Here is an 18838-nt window from a genome sequence, read left to right as displayed (position 1 = left end):
TAAGTAATAAAGACTTAATTGAGTAATAACTAAACTGATTACCTTGGGGTTAGAAATTTCCTACTTCCTGAATAAGCAAGTTCCAGTACCCATACCATAACTGCCCAGAAATGTGAAGGTCATAACAAGTTTAGAGGCCAGAATGTGAAATGGGTAAATCATAGAAAGATTTCATGTCGACTTCCTCAGTCATGCATGTAACTGGAAGCAGTCATTGTCAATCACTTAAAATTTAAAAAGTAAAAGAAAAAACTTAGCACAGCCCTGTTTTGCAAACTCCATAATAAATGAAACCATGAGCATGAAACATTCTGCACTGTTAAGATTCTAGACTTGCAAACAAAAATGCAATCTAGACCTAAAACTTTGTTTCAAAACATTCTGTTGTACTAGTTTTAGAAAACAATGACCTGGGTTTAAAAACAGAAATCTAATTCTCAATGCTCCTTAAATAATCATAGAATCATATATTATCGTAAACACGTTAGCATGAACTAGCTTCACATTCTAATGACTGAATTGTATAAACACCAGAACGTATGCATTTCCTAAGCTGATAATTTACGGTCAAAATATGTGTTAAGACAGACTGATGAAGGGCAGAAATGGACTACTGCTCCTAGTAACACTTAAGGAATGGAAGCATGTACCCATGAAAATGTCTTGTGACGTGGCTATCTCTGTAAGGCTACTAGCTGTGTGGATACATACTGGCATATGTTTATAACACGTTGAAGCTAAGCACTAAGACAAAGTTATGTTTATAACAAACAGTAACATTTAAATAAGAATGGAGCATGATAAAGAATGCATGAACACACACACACACATGCATGCATATACATGTGTTTGTCACACAAATATCCATCTGTCCATAGCTCCCTTTTCCTATTTTTACATATGGGGGTCAAGGTTCCACTCTAACAGTGACAATCGTCTAGGCCACAAGTTTACACCATCAGGTGGCTAATCCTGCCAAGTCTGTTCTTCTGTATCACAAACTTGCATGAACACTCATACCTACGGCCAATTTAGTGTGTCCAATCCACCTAATGCATGTCTTTGGAATGTGGGAGGAAACCGGAGCAGCCAGAGGAAACCCACGCAAACACAGGGAGGACATGCAGACTCCACACAAAGTACCCCAGCTCAGAATCGAACCAGAGAACCTCTTGCCGTGAGGCAACAACACTAGCTACTGCACCACTGTGCTGTTCAATGACTGTTAAAAAATACTACATACTCTACGTTCGCTTACTTTTTTCTTTTTACTTCCTTTAAGGAAAGCAGAACACCAAATAGCTTTACAGACATTTTTCATGCCACATTCCCAATTTACTCAATACATTACGTGATACACCCCCTCAAGTTCTTTCCATTTTACAAGGAGTATTATATTGCTCCATGTTTTTGTAATATAGTCAGAACCTCTAGTTTCTACCCATTCCTACCTACAGCTGATATTTAAGCAATGTAGCATTCTACAACAAGTTGCACAGATGACTTGCTTCATTTCCATCTAATTAAAGGAGGTGGACTTCACAAACCTTGTGTGCTTGTGACACTCTGATATAATGAAACTGAGAGACATTTCCAAAACAAAACAATTCCAAAAGAAGATGCATCATGCACAATTCTACAAGGTATCTCAAAGACACTGGAACAGTAAGGCGGACAAGCTATAAACTTGTGGTACACACCTGTAAATTAATGGTGTGTTCTGTTAAACGTCGCTGTCCAGGAGCACTAGCCCTTAGACATAGACCAACATAGGCATCAAGGACAACAGCTCAGTGATGTTTGCTGGCAAAATATTAACCATGGGCACAATTAGAAAATACTTTTTAGTTAGAATTAACTCTAGCTCATTACATTTGTCTGTTAAACACCTTCCAGTTTAGTACAATGTCTGAAAGGAATTGCCTTTTCAGGAGAAATTATTACACATTTTTATTTTAAGTGAAACAGTCTTTATGTAGCTTATTATGCCTTTTCATGAAAAAGCCTTCAAACTTTGAGGGTACATTTAAAGAATTACTACAGGTTCAGAATTGCCTTTTAATGCAAATCTTATCCGATGACTCAGTATGATTGTTATACCCCTCATCTGCTTCTCTGCCTAGGAAGAACAGGTCTCAGATAAGCAAATGCATTAGTCTATGGAGACAGCTTGTTAGATGTGTCAATATGAGCAAAATATCTTAAAGAAAACTGTGTTCTCAAGTGTATGCTCATTAAGGCGGGATAGTGGCAAGCTTTGTGCCTCTACAGACAAAACAGTTTTCCATCTATGTCTAAACTGGAGTAATGGAGTACAGTTCTCAGCTGCATGCCAATCCATTACATGTGTGTGTGTGTGTGTGTGTGTGTGTGTGTGTGAGAGTGTGTGTGTGCGTGTGTGAGAGTGTGTGTGTGCGTGTGTGAGAGTGTGTGTGTGCGTGTGAGAGTGTGTGTGCGTGTGTGCGTGTGTGTGTGTGTGTGCGTGTGTGAGTGTGAGTGTGAGTGTGTGCGTGTGCGAGTGAGTGTGTGCGTGTGTGTGTGTGTGAGTGAGTGTGTGTGCGTGTGTGTGTGTGCGTGCATATGCAAGTCTGCGCTTGTTTTCTAGTTTAACAAAGAACAGGTGTCAGTTGTATGCCCATTGGGGAAAACAGTTTGCATCTAGTCTGTCCAAGAATGCCAATTCTAAATTTTCTAGTAATATGTCTTTTCAAAAGAAGTTCTCAACTGTGTAATTGTTCGAGGAGAATAGATGTTAATTATTTAATTGTTGCAATGGTTTTAGCTAGATGGAATGATGGAACATCCTGCCAAGGACCATACCATCTGGCTAGCTTCCAACGTTTTAATGCATCTTCCATGAGCAGTAGCCACAGCCATGACAATGGTGGTACTACAAGGACAGTACTCCTATAATGTTTTAGTGTATCTTCCATGAGCAGTAGCCACAGCCACGACAAGGGAAGCAGTACAAGGGCAGTACTCCTAAAAATGTTTTAGTGCAACTTCCATGAGCAGTAGCCACAGCCACAACAAGGGAAGCAGTACAAGGACAGTACTCCTAAAATGTTTTAGTGTATCTTCCATGAACAGTAGCCACAGCCACGACAAGGGAAGCAGTACAAGGGCAGTACTCCTAAAAATGTTTTAGTGTATCTTCCATGAGCAGTAGTCACAGCCACGACAAGGGAAGCAGTACAAGGACAGTATTCCTAAAATGTTTTAGTGTATCTTCCATGAGCAGTAGCCACAGCCACGACAAGGGAAGCAGTACAAGGACAGTATTCCTAAAATGTTTTAGTGTATCTTCCATGAGCAGTAACCACAGCCACGACAAGGGAAGCAGTACAAGGGCAGTACTCCTAAAATGTTTTAGTGTATCTTCCATGAACAGTAGCCACAGCCACGACAAGGGAAGCAGTACAAGGACAGTATTCCTAAAATGTTTTAGTGTATCTTCCATGAGCAGTAACCACAGCCACGACAAGGGAAGCAGTACAAGGGCAGTACTCCTAAAAATGTTTTAGTGTATCTTCCATGAGCAGTAGCCGCAGCCACGACAAGGGAAGCAGTACAAGGACAGTATTCCTAAAATGTTTTAGTGTATCTTCCATGAGCAGTAGCCGCAGCCACGACAAGGGAAGCAGTACAAGGACAGTACTCCTAAAAAGTGAAATTAATTTTACAAGAAATGCATAACCTCCACACCTCGCTGTATGTGCATGCTCTACCCTGCACAGTTATCAATATTAACATCTGCATTTAAATGATATGGCTAAATGTAGTCCATAAAGATACTTGCAGCTAGTGACTAACACATTTATCATCTGCCCTCTGACTGGCAGAAGTAGCAATAAAACATAAAAATTCGATCTTACTTCATCTCCAGAACTTCCTCTAAGTGCTTCCTCCTTTCTGCCCGTAGGCTTGTCAAGTGGGATTCCTTCTCTACCAACGACTGCTGGGTGGATGACAGCTTTGTTTTCATCAGCTCCAACTCTTGCTTCACCTTCTCCATCGCCATCATTAACTCTTCCATCTTCAGGAAGAGAAATAAAAATAAAAACAAAAGAATCAAAAAAGTGACAAAATCTAAAGGAAGTGTTTTTATTGCTGAATAATGGAGTATGAAGTGTTTGGTGAGTTCCACATCATGCTTTTCTCTTTAAATGTATTTCCTTGAGACACCTCAATTAATATGAAACAAATTCACATTACAGTAGATGACAGAAGGAGACAGTTAATATTTACAATCTGCCCAAGTACTGGAGTTAATCTAAGGCAGTTGAACCCCCTTCATCCTTGTTTTCCGTCTCCCTCAGAAATGCTAAGCTGCCTTAAGTGTCCTCGTTGTCTTACCTTTCATCAGTTCTGACACACAGGCACTCTACGTATTTCCTCATACCCACATTAAACGGTACTCCTTTTACTTGCTGCTCAGATCATTCCTTCTTAACATATTCCTCTAGATTAAGATAATCTCATCACATTTTCCCTAAGGAGCTGCATGGGCCTTTATCATATACTGAGCTTCAGTACTTGTTATGCCCTCCATTTCATGCTCCACCCAAGCAACCTTCTTCTACACCGGTCCCCAATATAAAGCCCATCTCCTTTTGTAAAACCTGCAGAAATGCACACATTACTCCAGCTGTGGTTCAAGCAGTATCTGTTTAAGGGGCATTATCAGTTTCCTTTCTCAAGAACTCCTCTCTACCACTGATTTGCCTTTGCTGTCACCCTTTCACAATAAGCCTAATGTGTTTTAGATTTTTCAATGTAAACACTTCTGAGGCCCTTCACCTGTTCCAGATTTTTAAAGCGACTTTCCCAAAAGCATTTACGTTTGGTGTTTAGGCTAAATTTCACAAATGTCCTATTTTAGTCCCTTTGCATAATGGGAATATTTAAATACCTGAAAGTTAACCTACTTGCAGAAAAAGCTACATTCAGTGGTGGAAAGAAAGGAAGGAAGGCATGTCTGGGCGCCACAATAAAATCCGAGATCCAGACTGGACATTCCACAGCAATGTGGACTTTGAAAAGGGGCAGGCCAGTTTAAAGCACTTGTGTTAAACATTGCACACCAAACCTTGGAGAAGTCTGTGCAGGACATGAGTAAAAGGGTTAGGGACCCAAAGTGCAAAAGCCCCTTAAGCTCAAACAGGTGTTTGCCTCTCTTCATTATGTCTGCTGCCCTGGAGAGGAATGAATGGACTGTAAGAAACTCATCTTCTGTGGGGAAAGTATAGTTGTGGAAAATGTTTTTCTATTCACTATTGCAGTATTCTTCACAATAGGCATCTCCTGCCAAGGGCAGCCTGACATCCGGCCAGTATACCAAAGCCTTCTGGTTGTAAACGGTACGCAGTATGTCACATGTATGCTCCCCACCCATGCTGTGGGGCATACAGGTGACACCAAGATGTACCATCTTCAGAAATGAAAAAGCCCCAGTAGGAATGACAATCCAAGGATACAAGTAGGTAAACATATCCTGAAGGAAAAGGGTCCAGGAAGAGGAGGGAGGGAGCAAATACTGCAACAGTAAAGAGAAGAACATCTACTGTTGTGGTAAGATTTTACACAGCTGTACTATGTCCTTCCACATCACTGTTGCAGTATTCTTTACATAAGGGTGTTATGGTAAGATTTTACACAGCTGTACTATGTCCTTCCACATCACTGTTGCAGTATTCTTTACATAAGGGTGTTATGGTAAGATTTTACACAGCTGTACTTTGTCCTTCCACATCACTGTTGCAGTATTCTTTACATAAGGGTGTTATGGTAAGATTTTACACAGCTGTACTATGTCCTTCCACATCACTGTTGCAGTATTCTTTACATAAGGGTGTTATGGTACGATTTTACACAGCTGTACTATGTCCTTCCACATCACTGTTGCAGTATTCTTTACATAAGGGTGTTATGGTAAGATTTTACACAGCTGTACTATGTCCTTCCACATCACTGTTGCAGTATTCTTTACATAAGGGTGTTATGGTAAGATTTTACACAGCTGTACTATGTCCTTCCACATCACTGTTGCAGTATTCTTTACATAAGGGTGTTATGGTAAGATTTTACACAGCTGTACTATGTCCTTCCACATCACTGTTGCAGTATTCTTTACATAAGGGTGTTATGGTAAGATTTTACACAGCTGTACTATGTCCTTCCACATCACTGTTGCAGTATTCTTTACATAAGGGTGTTATGGTACGATTTTACACAGCTGTACTATGTCCTTCCACATCACTGTTGCAGTATTCTTTACATAAGGGTGTTATGGTAAGATTTTACACAGCTGTACTATGTCCTTCCACATCACTGTTGCAGTATTCTTTACATAAGGGTGTTATGGTAAGATTTTACACAGCTGTACTATGTCCTTCCACATCACTGTTGCAGTATTCTTTACATAAGGGTGTTATGGTAAGATTTTACACAGCTGTACTATGTCCTTCCACATCACTGTTGCAGTATTCTTTACATAAGGGTGTTATGGTAAGATTTTACACAGCTGTACTATGTCCTTCCACATCACTGTTGCAGTATTCTTTACAATAAGGAGAATGCAAAAGTTCAGGAAAGAGATTGGGAGGAGGAAGTACCAGCAGAGACCTCAAGGAAACCATGGAGAAGGACTCTGGTAAAGGCAGCTTTAGCTCTAGAAATCACTTCCAACTTAGTGTTTTGCAAAAGTATGCACAGAAGTTCGGGTTGCTGCCTCAAGAGTAAAATTAATATCCAAACCCTTTAAAAAGCACCAGAAGAAGCCACCACTTTAACAGAAAAAGGAAGGCACTTCCCATGAAAAGAATACCAAAAATAAATGGTTTGCTTAGATACAGCCAGACCTACAGACCTAGGTGGAAAAGAAACAAAGATATTCAGATTTATGAAAAGTTGTAGTCTTATCTAAGTATCAGAGTTGTCTATGCAAATCCAAGGTGTGCAAAACCTTCTCACTAGTAGACAGCGGAGAAGAGAAAAAGTGGGCAAATTAGACTGACTAAGAGACAACTCATTCTCCCCCTTGGGCATAAAAGGATTAGTATGAAGAAACACCCTGTCCTTATGGAAAACTTAAAAAAAAAAAAAAAGAGGAACAGCTATAAGGGCTTGAGGCTCACACACCCATCTGACAGAAGGGCCAAAAGAAGAACGGTCTTCCAAGAACAACACTGTAAGGAAGCTGTAGCAGCAGGCTCAAAAGGAGCTTGGGTCAATTTTTCTACAACAGAATTAAGGTCCCAGGGAGGGGGAGCAGGCTTCCTGTGATGGGCTAATTTGAAGGATGCCTTTAAGAAACTGTTTGACCTCAAATTTAGAGGCATTTAGAGGGGTGTCAAAGGCAGATAAGCAGAGACAGCTGACAAGTAGGCCTTAAAAGACAAATATGCCAACCCAGCATTGAGTAATTCACACAGATAAGAGAACCAGAGGAACAACCACAGAAAGTGAATCCAGATTACAAGAAAGCCACCAAACTGAAAACCTCTTACATTTGGATAAGTACAATTTCCTAGTTGTGGGTTTCTTGGCCTCCTGCAGGACCCTAAGCACGTCATCAGAAAACAAAGGTGTCTGTAAGGGATCAAAACCCATCACCCACAATGTTAGTTGAAGTATGGACAGGTGGGATGGATGAGAGATCCCTTGTCTTGTGTGAGTAAAGTCCAGCAGCCAAGCGAGCATTCAGACCAATGATTGAAGATGGCTTTCAGACTGGTAGCAAAGAAGTTCTGAGGATGGAATGTCCAGATGTCACCATTATGCTGTACGCCATGAGCGGGGAGCATATGTGTGATGTACAGTGAACCCTTTACAACCAAAAGGCTTTGTTATACTGGCTGGACATTGGGCTACTCAGGTGATCCCTGTTGTAAAGAATACTGCAACAGTGATATGGAAGGACATCAAATGAGCTGTATGGGGCAGGTAGAGGGGGAGCCTAACAGTCACCAAGGCAGGGTGGGACAAAAACATACCTGCAAGAAAAAAAACTGGGGTAGTCTGGGCAGGATACGAGCAGGAAAAAAGTCAGAGGGCATGGAGAATGAATGCATAAACCCACCAATGCTAAAAAGTAATAAAAGACAGAGTCTCTAAATGCAATAAAAATCATACTTAAACATTTCATTTGTATAAAATACTTGGTGCTCTCTGTGACGACCCACAACTGGACCAGTAATCAAAGATCCTCAATACTCAGCACTGGCAACAGTGGGGGGCGTACACTGGGAAAAGGATGGCAGGTACACAGACAGTATTTCCAGATGCAGCTCTCTGTGTCAAGTGCAACTTCCCTTGACAGCACACAGAGACCAAAGTCAGTCCGGAGCTCATTTCTCTCTCTTTCTCCAGATCCCCAATAAGACTCCCCACTGGCACAGCTATAGGGTTGAGATCCCAGATGAGTGGCCAGACCAAGACCTCCAGCAACCTCTGTATCCAACCAATGCTTTGTGTCTTTGCCCAAGAAGCTGACACAGACACTGAGGTTTGATTTACATACACACACACAAGCTGGGAAAGGCTGCTACAGGTTTACTAGCTATGCCCCCTTTTGAGCAGACTATAAGGTAGTTATCACTGCCACCAGCCAACTCCTTATTAGTTACTTTAAGGCACTTAAAGGGTGTCCAATCTTACTGTGTAATATTAATATTAATACAAATGGTAGTTCGACCAAGAGCAAGGCTATTAGGAGTGGCCCACACAGTGTCACCAATTAAATATGCAAGTACTCTCAAAACTAAAATATCTCTAGACAGATCAGCCACAATGAAAGGTTTAAATATACTAAATAATAAATAAAAGAACAAGAAAATACTTGGTATATATTTCACAGTGACAGTGTTCAAAATCACAGAAATTATTAAAAATAACATTGCAGGTCAGTCTTAAATAAAGAAAGAACAATATCTAAACTAAACTTTGCTATATTTCTGACTATATCCAAGAGAATGATACTGGTCCCTACTAACTTAACTTCATCAGAGCAAGGCAGATGTGGTGAATGGTTCCTGTTGTCAGGTCCAAAACAGAATACAGAATGCTCTCTCTCAGAGTTTTCTCAAATTAATATCTCAAATATTACTTCTGGGATAGCTTGCGGAATGACAATTTCTTGTCATCTGACTCTATCCCTAGTGAAACCCTCACTGCTGGAAGCCTGGCAGTATTTAGCACCTACCTGTAAAAATACATAGACCTCAGATCTTTGGCAGACACTGGAAGCCATAAAACAATTGCATTCCTTCATACTTTCATAGGTAGTAATTAGTTAATTCTGAAGACAATTCTGAAAGCTTCTCAGCACAGAATGTGTCTGTTGCTGCAATGAAAACTGAAAGATACCATCTTTTACTGCATGGACAAAATCATTTAATTTCAGCTATTCTTCAGAATTTAACCTCCTGTATTCCAGTTTCCACTATTGAAATATATACATTTAAACAGTTGCAATAGTACATGTACATTTCTGTGCTATTCCAGTAGGGAACATTTCAAACAGCACTTTGCAAAAACCTTTTCAACACACACTTCTGTACCAGCAGTTTGTTATACACATGACATACAGTTCTAATACATTTGCAACACAAGCATCTTGTATAAATCATGTTGATATTCACAAATGACATGCAATTAATTACAAACTTCCAGCTAGCTGTGGTGGCAGTATCTCCTTTAATCATACTCTCAACTACTTACAACCAAATTAACATAGTTTGAAGCCACAGTGCTTCGCTTTTTTATATTTTTTATACGTTTTGTCATGGAGGGGTAGCAAGGCAATACTAATTACTTATTTTCTATTGCACTGCAGTAGAACAATATTTAGTCATTTTTGTTGATTTTGATAAGATTTTTTTTCTGGATACTTTAGTATATGAGACTAAATATAGACTACCTACAGACTAAATATAGACTACCTACATGTGAATAAGATCCAAACTCAGACATTAGGAATTTAATGGGGTTTCCATAACAAAATTTAATACAATTTAAAAACCATTCAGACACAGTTAGAATTCAAACTGTGGATGTTTGAGTCTTGACTGTACAATACACAAACAGCTGGGAATACCATCTCACTGCCTTTGTTCTACCTGCATATAATCTACTCTATGAGCATCCATGCAGTTCAGAATGTTCTCCCTTGATAGCATAATTTGGGAAGAAAACTGCAAGATTAAGTGCTTTATTCAAATTTGTGTATCCTGAACTTTTAAAAAAGTATATATTTGTTGTACAGGGCACACTGATTTTATAGAACACAATATATAAAGGAGATGCAGACAAAGCTTGACATTCAGAAATTCTTCTTAGGCACCAAGAACAGAGTCATCCAACAAACAAAATTGAGTTCAGCACCAGCTGGCACAAAATTAATGTGAGTCAGATTTTCAATACAAAGTATAAATCTCATTGAGAAAGAGGATCTTTAAATGGCAGATGGGGGGAAAAGGCAACCCTGAGGAAAGGTTAGCAGATCTTTTGAGATGATAGAGATAAAGAGTTTACTCTTTGAGAGATTGACTCTGAAGAGTAGCTCAGACTGGGTTTCCCATTGTATGTTCCTTATCCAATAATCAAAGTTCCAAAACAGTGGGAAATTAAGTGCATTTAGGGGGAAATATATACAAAGTCAGAAAATGCTGAATCTTGGAGAACTGCCCCTTCTCCACGGGACAATGATCTTGAAGTTAATATTATATCACTAGTGGGGGTGTGGGACCACAGTCCCTGACACTGGGGTTCAGCAACAAAGCAGGACAATGTGCAATACTGAGTTCTGCATGACAGTGTTACAGCTACAGAGTTAGGCTTCGTTTTTCAAGTTTCAGTACTCATACTGTAGCCTCTCAAAATTCTGACAGGGCAACAATTAAACCAGAAAAAGTTGGGATAATTATTCCAAAATAGAAAAAAAATGGAGCTGTAAAATGAGCTAAACTTAAAGCCAAATCCCAAATGGAAAAAGAAATTACCTTGCTCATTTGTTTTTTTTTTATATTGGGTCTCTACGAAGCAAGTGTCTAGACCACCCTTATACAGGCATGGAGGGTCCATGGCCATCACTGGAATTGTAAAAACCATATCGTCTGGGTGGATCTTGCTGGATGGATGAAGTCAGAAGTCTCTAAGATGGTTCTGAGGGAGGGTCTTGTTTATAAATAGAGGCATGAGTAGGGAGAGCCAAAAACAGAGCTATCAAAATGAATTTGGCCGTGTGCATATTGACCTTCTCAAGAAACACTGGTGTAAAGGGAAATGAGAAAAAGCACAGAGGAAGCTCAGAAGGGGGCAACGTCTGCATCAGTGTTTCTCTGGGATGTCTTCCCATGGGAGAAAAAAGTAAGGGGTCCTCTGATGCATACCTGCTACATTATGTAGATACATTTGCATCATCTACACTCTTGCCATGTCATCGACATCAAAACTGCTAAAATTTTGGAAAGCTGCTCTGGTGGCATACAGCAATAAAGCCCTGATTACAGTTCAGACACCCCCAGGTTTCATTAGCAGCTTGGGAGACTGATGGACTGCCAGGGAAGGATGGGTACATTTATCCGATGGGGCATATACATATATCACATGCTCAGCATATGCACATATCACAGAGTTTTACTTATCCCTTTGTACCATCACATATTACGGCTAGCACTATGCACAGTGGCAGACAGCAACAGGCTTTAGTTGCTCATACACCTACCTACACTGCTCAGGCTATGTGACCTAATTTTTACTTCAGTTCTGATGATTTCCAGTGCATCAGGACTCTCATTACTTACCATATTTGTTTTACAAGCATTTAATTTTCATTTTCTTCTATCACTCTGGGGGATATCGTCTTGGGTTGCTCTGTAACAAGGGCCTCTGTTCAGTAACAGTATACTGATTTGTTTATTTCATTGTGTTTTGTAAACAAACATGGGGAATGAGCTAAACTTTCAGGTAGTAAGTTAGGAGATGAAGAGATTAAATGTCTGGCAGGGGCAAGAACCAATGGCCATGATAAAGGCACTACTTGATAAGAGTTAGAGCACCAGAAATGGGACATTAATGGGCAGGGTATTGCTAATAAAAGGGCTGATTTAAGATTTAAATGAAACAAAGGGAGAAAAAATGGAGGAATTGGCACAAGGAAGAATATCAAATGCTATTACAAAGGCAGACTGGGTAGGATGTTTCCTTCTGCTAAACAAATGTAACACATAAAGGAATATACAGACACGGAAGCCAATGGCCACCAGTAACCATGAATCATGCCGCCCGCAGCATTGAATGTCACTGCTAAGGTTACACTGGAGGAGCAGGGGAACAACAAAGGCATACATCTAGGATGTGAGGAAGGTGGAAATGGAGTTGCTGGGCAGGAAAGTTAAAGAATAGATGACTGGATGGGTGAATGCAAATTTTCACTGGGGATATATGGAGAAAGTCTACTTAAAGGAGGACACTGTCAATTTCCCTCCAGTATTGGGTGATACAGCTGAGCTTCTTGGTGGTCTTCATGGATGTAAGCTTAGTAAGAACACATGCAGCTACGAGTATAGATGGCTAAAAGAGAAATGCATATACAGGCAAAAAGAAGTTCTGTAAAAGAAGAGAACTGAATTAGTAGGTTTGTCAGGATGAAGACAAAACAAAGTTAATGGAACAAGAAGGTTAAGCCATCCATAAGGGAAAACAGCAGCTTGTTAAAGGAGAAAGGATTGCTAGAATACAAAATAATGATCTATGATCACACCAAAAGAAAACAACTATGACGAAAACCTATATTCTTGGATATTGCTGATTGAAGGGTTATTCTAAAAGTGTATTAGTTCTGGTTAAAGCACTTGGGCTTCAGGCCAGTTATTTTACATTAAGAAGGTTGGTGGTTTGCACTCTTGTGGGAGGAGAAGCTGGACTCTGCCCTTCTGAGCTGGAAATTTCTGGTTAAAGGCTTACAGTGCCTGCATATTTCAACTGTTTATTACTGTAATTGGTGCGCCTTGTTTGCTGTAGCATAGACTAGATCCAGGGCTGCTGAATCTAGCTTTGTTTGTAAAACTTGAGCACTAATCCAGGCCTTCTTTTTTGGAGAAGGTTCCCCTGCACCCCAGTGGCAGGAGTGTGTAGTTAGAACCTGTCCGATTGAAGACTACAGGAACAAGGCTCAGTTTTGAGATTTTTTTTAATTGGTTAATTGGGCAATTTGTTTAAAAGCCTTTTCTGATTGCTTGTAGTCATCTAAAGCTGTTTTAAGTGTATTTTTTACTGCTTGTAGTTGTTTAAAGCTGTTTTAAGTGTATTTGTTTTTACTGTTTTTGCCTTATCTTTTCAAAAAAACTTTTCCTTGTTTCCCACCTTTCTAAGCTAGTATAGTCAAGTTTTTAGGCTAGTGCTGAATTCAGGGCTGTGTTACAAGTTTATGAGTTGCCCATACCTTACTTGAATAGGGGGAGGTTTCTCTGTTCACCTGTGAGAGAGGGAGCTTTGAGCAGCCATCTGTCCATGGAGGAGTGGTTCCAGCCCAGAAGTTAGTAGATTACAGGCCATTTTGGGCTAATTTCTCTCTCTCTCTCATTTCCCTGCTGTAAAAAAACACATTTGCACGGTTTTGCACGTCCAGGCAGCGCCGGTTAGCTAGGGCTAAATTTATCCCGGCTCCACCAAGTCTCCTCTTCAGTTTTTCCCTTGAAAGTAGTCTAACTCTCACCCTAAGCACTTAAAAAGCATCCTATAGTCCACCATTTGCTCAGACCTAATAGCAAACACTTATATACCCCGACACTTGATTGCCCAGCAGGGAAAGGCTCATTATTCACCCCTCACCAACCAAGTGACTCAGCAGCTCACCCTACTATTCAGGCATGACCAAAGGGCAATTTCAGGTATACTTTCCAGTCCAGCTGGTGAACCTGGGTATCCTGAGGCAATGTTACAACTGCCTCATGTACACAGACAACCCTCTCCTCCTACCACAAAACATTAACATACGCGAGAGATGCAATTATATAGCTAAACTGGAGGCAAAGCTCTCTCCACCCAAGACTGGAACAGGCAGTCATGAGGAGAAGGTTAATGCACCACACCTCCAGCCTCACATAGACATACTAAACCAGCACTGGCAAAAAATACACGAAATCATACTCCGAGGCTCTAAATAAAAATCTGCAAAAGCATCACAGACCTCCAAAGCAGACACCCAAAAAACCTACACCTCCCATCACAAACCAGACAACAGATAAAACACAAAATCAGTGTACCGCACAATCACAGCCCTTAAGGCGAAATAACATACCTAACACACTAGTAATAGGCGACTCTATAGTCAGGCACACTGACATTCCACTCACTACTCTGGACAAGGAGAAGGTTACTGTTAGCTGCCTGTCGGGAGCCAGAATCCGCCACAACACAAGCACTCAGGTCACTCCAGAAAGTACAGTTGTGTACACTTACCATAAATGTAGATGTTCGAGTGTCTTCACTGTTGCAGTCATCACTGTAGGGTTCTTCCTGCCGGCAGGCAGCCCTCGGTCGGCCAGAATCCCAAAGTCTGGGTCCGGCGTTGGCTGTTCAGTCATGCTCCCTGACGTCAGAGTGCCAGGAGTACAAAGCTGCCAGCCGACGCCATGTTCTCCAGTTTTTCTAGCCCCAGATGTCAGGTGGCCAAAAGTGAAGGCTAATAGTAAAACAAAAATGTAACATACAATAAACCCCATACCCTGTAGCAAATACCCCTCAAAAGAAGGGTGAAGTAGGAAACCACACTAATGAAAGTATAAGAGGGGACAGGAGGGTGGGTAACCCAGACTGCAACAGTGAAGACACTCGAACATCTACATTTATGGTAAGTGTACACAACTGTACTATGTTCATCGTGTTTCACTGTTGCAGTCATCACTGTAGGGTTGAATCCCAAAGCTGAGATAAAGGGTGGTGGTCATAAAGTAGAAGGGGCGGCTAAAAGGCCTTGCAAGACTGCCGAAGCAAAACCTGCCCTAGACTTAGAGTAGAGAGGGAGATTATAGTGCTTAGAGAAAGTATGCACTGAACTCCAAGTTGCAGCTTCCAAAATATCGTTGGTAGGTACTCCCCTGAGAAAGGCAGCTGAAGTAGCAGCAGCTCTGGAAGAGTGAGTTCTAATTTTTCCTGGGATTTGCTTTCCATGATGAGAGTAACACAATCTGATTCCATGAGCAATCCATTTAGAAATGGTCTGTTTTGAAATAGCTTTGCCTTGGGAATTTGTTGCATAAGAAACAAACAGTTGCTCCGTTTTCCTGATATCCTTGGTTCTGTCCAGGTAAAAACGAAGTTGCCTGTGTACATCCAAGGAATGCAAGATCCTTTCCCCCTTATTTTGTGGATTAGTGAAAAAAGTTGGCAGGTGAACAGTTTAATTTAAAGCCACTTTGGAAACCACTTTAGGCATGAAAGTAGGATTGGTCTTTAAAGACACCCTATCATGGTAAAAAATAATGTAAGGTTCCACAGCCATGAGTGCTTGTAACTCCGAGACTCTCCTGGCTGAAGTCAAAGCCAGTAGGATAGCTGTCTTCCATGATAAATACTTAATATCAGATGTGGCAGCAGGCTCAAAAGGAGGCAGAGTGAGTTTTTCCAGAACATAGTTGAGGTCCCAGGCAGGTATGGGTGGTGTCCTGGGGGCCTTAAATTCTTTGCTCCTCTGAGATATTGTTTCAGAAGTAGATGCGAAAAGATTGGAGGATCTGTACTGTAATGTGCAGAAATAGCTGAGGCATGTATTTTTATGGAGGAGAAGGATAAACCCTTATGTAGCATTGTCTGTCAGGTAATGTAAAATCAATGGGATATTAGGAATGAGAGGATCCGAATCCTGAGCATGCATCCAGGTGCAAAACCTCTTCCATTTACCTGCATAAGATTTTCTAGTGCTAGGCCGTCTGGCTTCTAAGATGACATCCATGACCTGTTTGGAAAGGGTAGGATTAATCATAGACCCTGAATACGCCAGGCTGCCAGGTTGAGAGTTTTGATATGAGAGTGCAGAACCTGGCCCTGGTGTTGGGACAAAAGATTTGGAATCTGAGGTAGAATCCAAGGAGGCTCCTGGGAATAGATTCATCAGTGTTGAGTACCAAAATTGACGAGGCCAATTTGGGGCCAGTAAAATCATCTTGGGTTTGTCCTGCTTGATCTTTAATAACACCCATGGAAGAAGAGGTAGTGGAGGAAAGGCATACCCCGAGAGGTTCCTCCAACTGAATGAGAGAGCATCCACTTTTCCATGCTAGTTTGTGAAATGTCCTTGTGCAAAAAATCTGTAACTGGTGGTTGAGGGGGGATGCAAATAGATCTATGTCCGGGCAGCCCCAAGCTTCTGTAATCATCTTTAATATTTGGGTGTCTAGCATCCACTCGTGTGGGTCTGACAGGTTCCTGCTCAGGCTGTCTGCCAGAATATTTTGTTTCCCTGGCAGGAACTGAACTTGTAGATCCACTTTGCAAGCTAGAGCTGTGTTCCATAGAGTCATGGCTAGTCTGCAAAGGGGGTAAAAGTGTGAACCCCCTTGCATGTTTATGTACCACATAACTGTGGTGTTGGCTGTCCGTATCAGTAGTTGTCCTGGCTGTAGAAGATCCCTGAAAGCCAAGAGGGCATTCTGTACAGCTAACATCTCTTTCAAATTGATATGTAGGTGCTTCTGATCCTCTGTCCAAAAACCTTGCAGGCCTTTCCCCTGCAAGTGGGCTCTCCATGCGTAATCCGAGGCATCCGTGGTTAACACTTGGCTGGCTGGAGGCAGACTGAAGGCTTTCCCTTTGTTGTGAAGACATGCCATGGTCCACAAATGGAATTCTTTTTATAGGCAAGGCAAGACAGCAATCTGTGTGTCTAGACTGTGGCAATGCTGAGACCATACACTTTTTAGGTACCACTGTATTTTTCTCATATGTAGTCTTGCATATGGTATGAGAAGGATGCAGGAGGCCATGTAACCCAAAGCCTGCAGGAATTTCCTTGCAGTTAGCTGAGACATTAATGCCAAGGTTTTCAAAGTTGAAACCAGCTGTAGTTGTTTTTCGGATGTCAGGAATGCCATCTGGGTTGTTGTGTTTAGAAGAGCACCCAGAAAAGTTATCTGTTGTGTGGGTGTCAAATTTGACTTTTTTATGTTCACAGTGAATCCCAGGTACTGGAGTAGATTTTGAACAAATTCCAGGTGCTGGAGTAAGACATCCTTGCTGTCTGCTTGAATAAGGCAGTCGTCCAGATAAGGGTAAAATTGAATTCCCTTGAGTCTGCAATAATCTACTACTGGTGCCAGGCACTTGGTGAAGACCCTGGGTGCAGTAGACAAGCCAAAGGGCAGCGCAGAGAATTGGTAATGTTTAGAGCCGGCCTTGAACCTGAGGTATTTTCTGCACTCCTGCGGATAGGGATGCGTAGGTAAGCCTCCTTTAAATCTAATGTCACCATCCATGCATTTTTGCTCAACATTGGCAGGAGCTGCTGCAGAGCAAGCATCTTGAACTTTGGTATCTCCAGGAAAGTATTTAAGACTGACAGATCCAGGATGGGTCTCCATGAATTTTGTTTTCTGGGAACTAGAAAGAGCCTTGAGTAAAAGCCTTGCCCCGTCTCTGATTGTGGAACCAGTTCTATGGCCCTCATAGCCATGAGGGATCCCAACTGGTTTAATGTCTCTGCCCATTGGTGTTTTGGTAGGTCTGGCCATGAAATTGGAATTTGTAACCTCTTGAAACTACATCCAGAACCCACTTGTCTTGGGTTATGCAAGTCCAATTTTGTTGAAAAAGAGAGAGTTTTCCTCCTCGAGGGGCTTCCAGGAGAGAAGTTCCTGGAGCCATGCAGGGGGAGTCATTGAGCCTGTTTTCTAAATGACTGAGGTCTGTCCTCTCCTCCCCTGGGGGTGGAAGCACTCCACTGTCTAGGTCTGTAAGAGGTCTGTGCTTGGGCCCTTCCTCTGGAGCACCTATATCTACCCCTCTGAGACCTGTCCGAGCTGGAAAAGGACCAATTTTTAGTTGGCCAATTTCTGCTAGATCTTGGGGGCTGAACTTCTAAGAAATCCTTAACCGTTTGCATGGATTTTGCCTTATCCTCCATTTTCTTTATCACCTCTTCAGCCTTAGACCCAAACAAAACATTGTGCTGAACAGGAGCATCTAGTAACTTTGCTTTCACTTGATCAGGTAAGTTTTGTTCCTTTAACCAAGCATGCCTTCTAATGACTGTGCCAGTGGCAGCCGCCCTGCATGAAGCCTCCAAGGCATCAAAACCACATGCTTCCCCACTTGCTCAGTAGCATGCATCAAATTGTGTAATTCCTTATTATCTGCACATGCAGAAATGGTACCTAGCTTTTGTTTCATAACAGACAGCAGAAATTGCTGATATTTTAGCATATGAAATTGACAATTTAAAGCCCTAATAGGTAAAGTAGCAGAAGTGTACACTTTTCTGCCCCATCTCTCCAAAGCTCTAGAATCCTTATCTGACGGAATAGGGTTTTTAGCAGAGGAGGCCTTAACACCCTTAGGACCCTGAGGAATGGTTTCTGGATCAGCAGCAGGATTTTTGTAAAGGAACTGATGGGAGTCAGGGACCCTGTAATATCGGTCAGGCTTAGCAGGGGCTAGAGGAAAGGAGTCAGGAGTTAAATTAGCCTCAGAAAAGGCATCATCCACAATATCCAAAATAGGAGGAATAGCCAGGGGTCTATGTTGGGGAAGAAGAAGGAAATCCCTAAGCCTTCTCTTAGATTCAGAGTACTCCTGTCCTTCCCAGTGAAAATGTTCCCTCATGTCATGCAAAGTTTCCCCA

The 18838-nt window shown here is 41.5% G+C and overlaps 1 protein-coding gene across 1 annotated transcript in view; it reads right to left on the bottom strand.

The window, feature by feature from the left end:
* ERC1 (ELKS/RAB6-interacting/CAST family member 1) overlaps positions 1–18838 on the bottom strand; it is a 3640161-nt gene that overhangs the window by 1535302 nt on the left and 2086021 nt on the right. The window contains exon 20 of the mRNA XM_044087500.1: positions 3876–4036. Coding sequence (XP_043943435.1) covers positions 3876–4036 — 161 coding nt within the window. The remainder of the gene's footprint in view (positions 1–3875; positions 4037–18838) is intronic.

The sequence above is a fragment of the Protopterus annectens genome, chromosome 11.part0, assembly GCF_019279795.1.
Source record: "Protopterus annectens isolate FY-2018-M chromosome 11.part0, PAN1.0, whole genome shotgun sequence".
Classification (NCBI taxonomy): Eukaryota; Metazoa; Chordata; order Ceratodontiformes; family Protopteridae; genus Protopterus; species Protopterus annectens.
The sequence above is the reverse complement of the archived record's forward strand: the minus strand, read 5'-3'. Positions and strand labels throughout refer to the sequence as shown.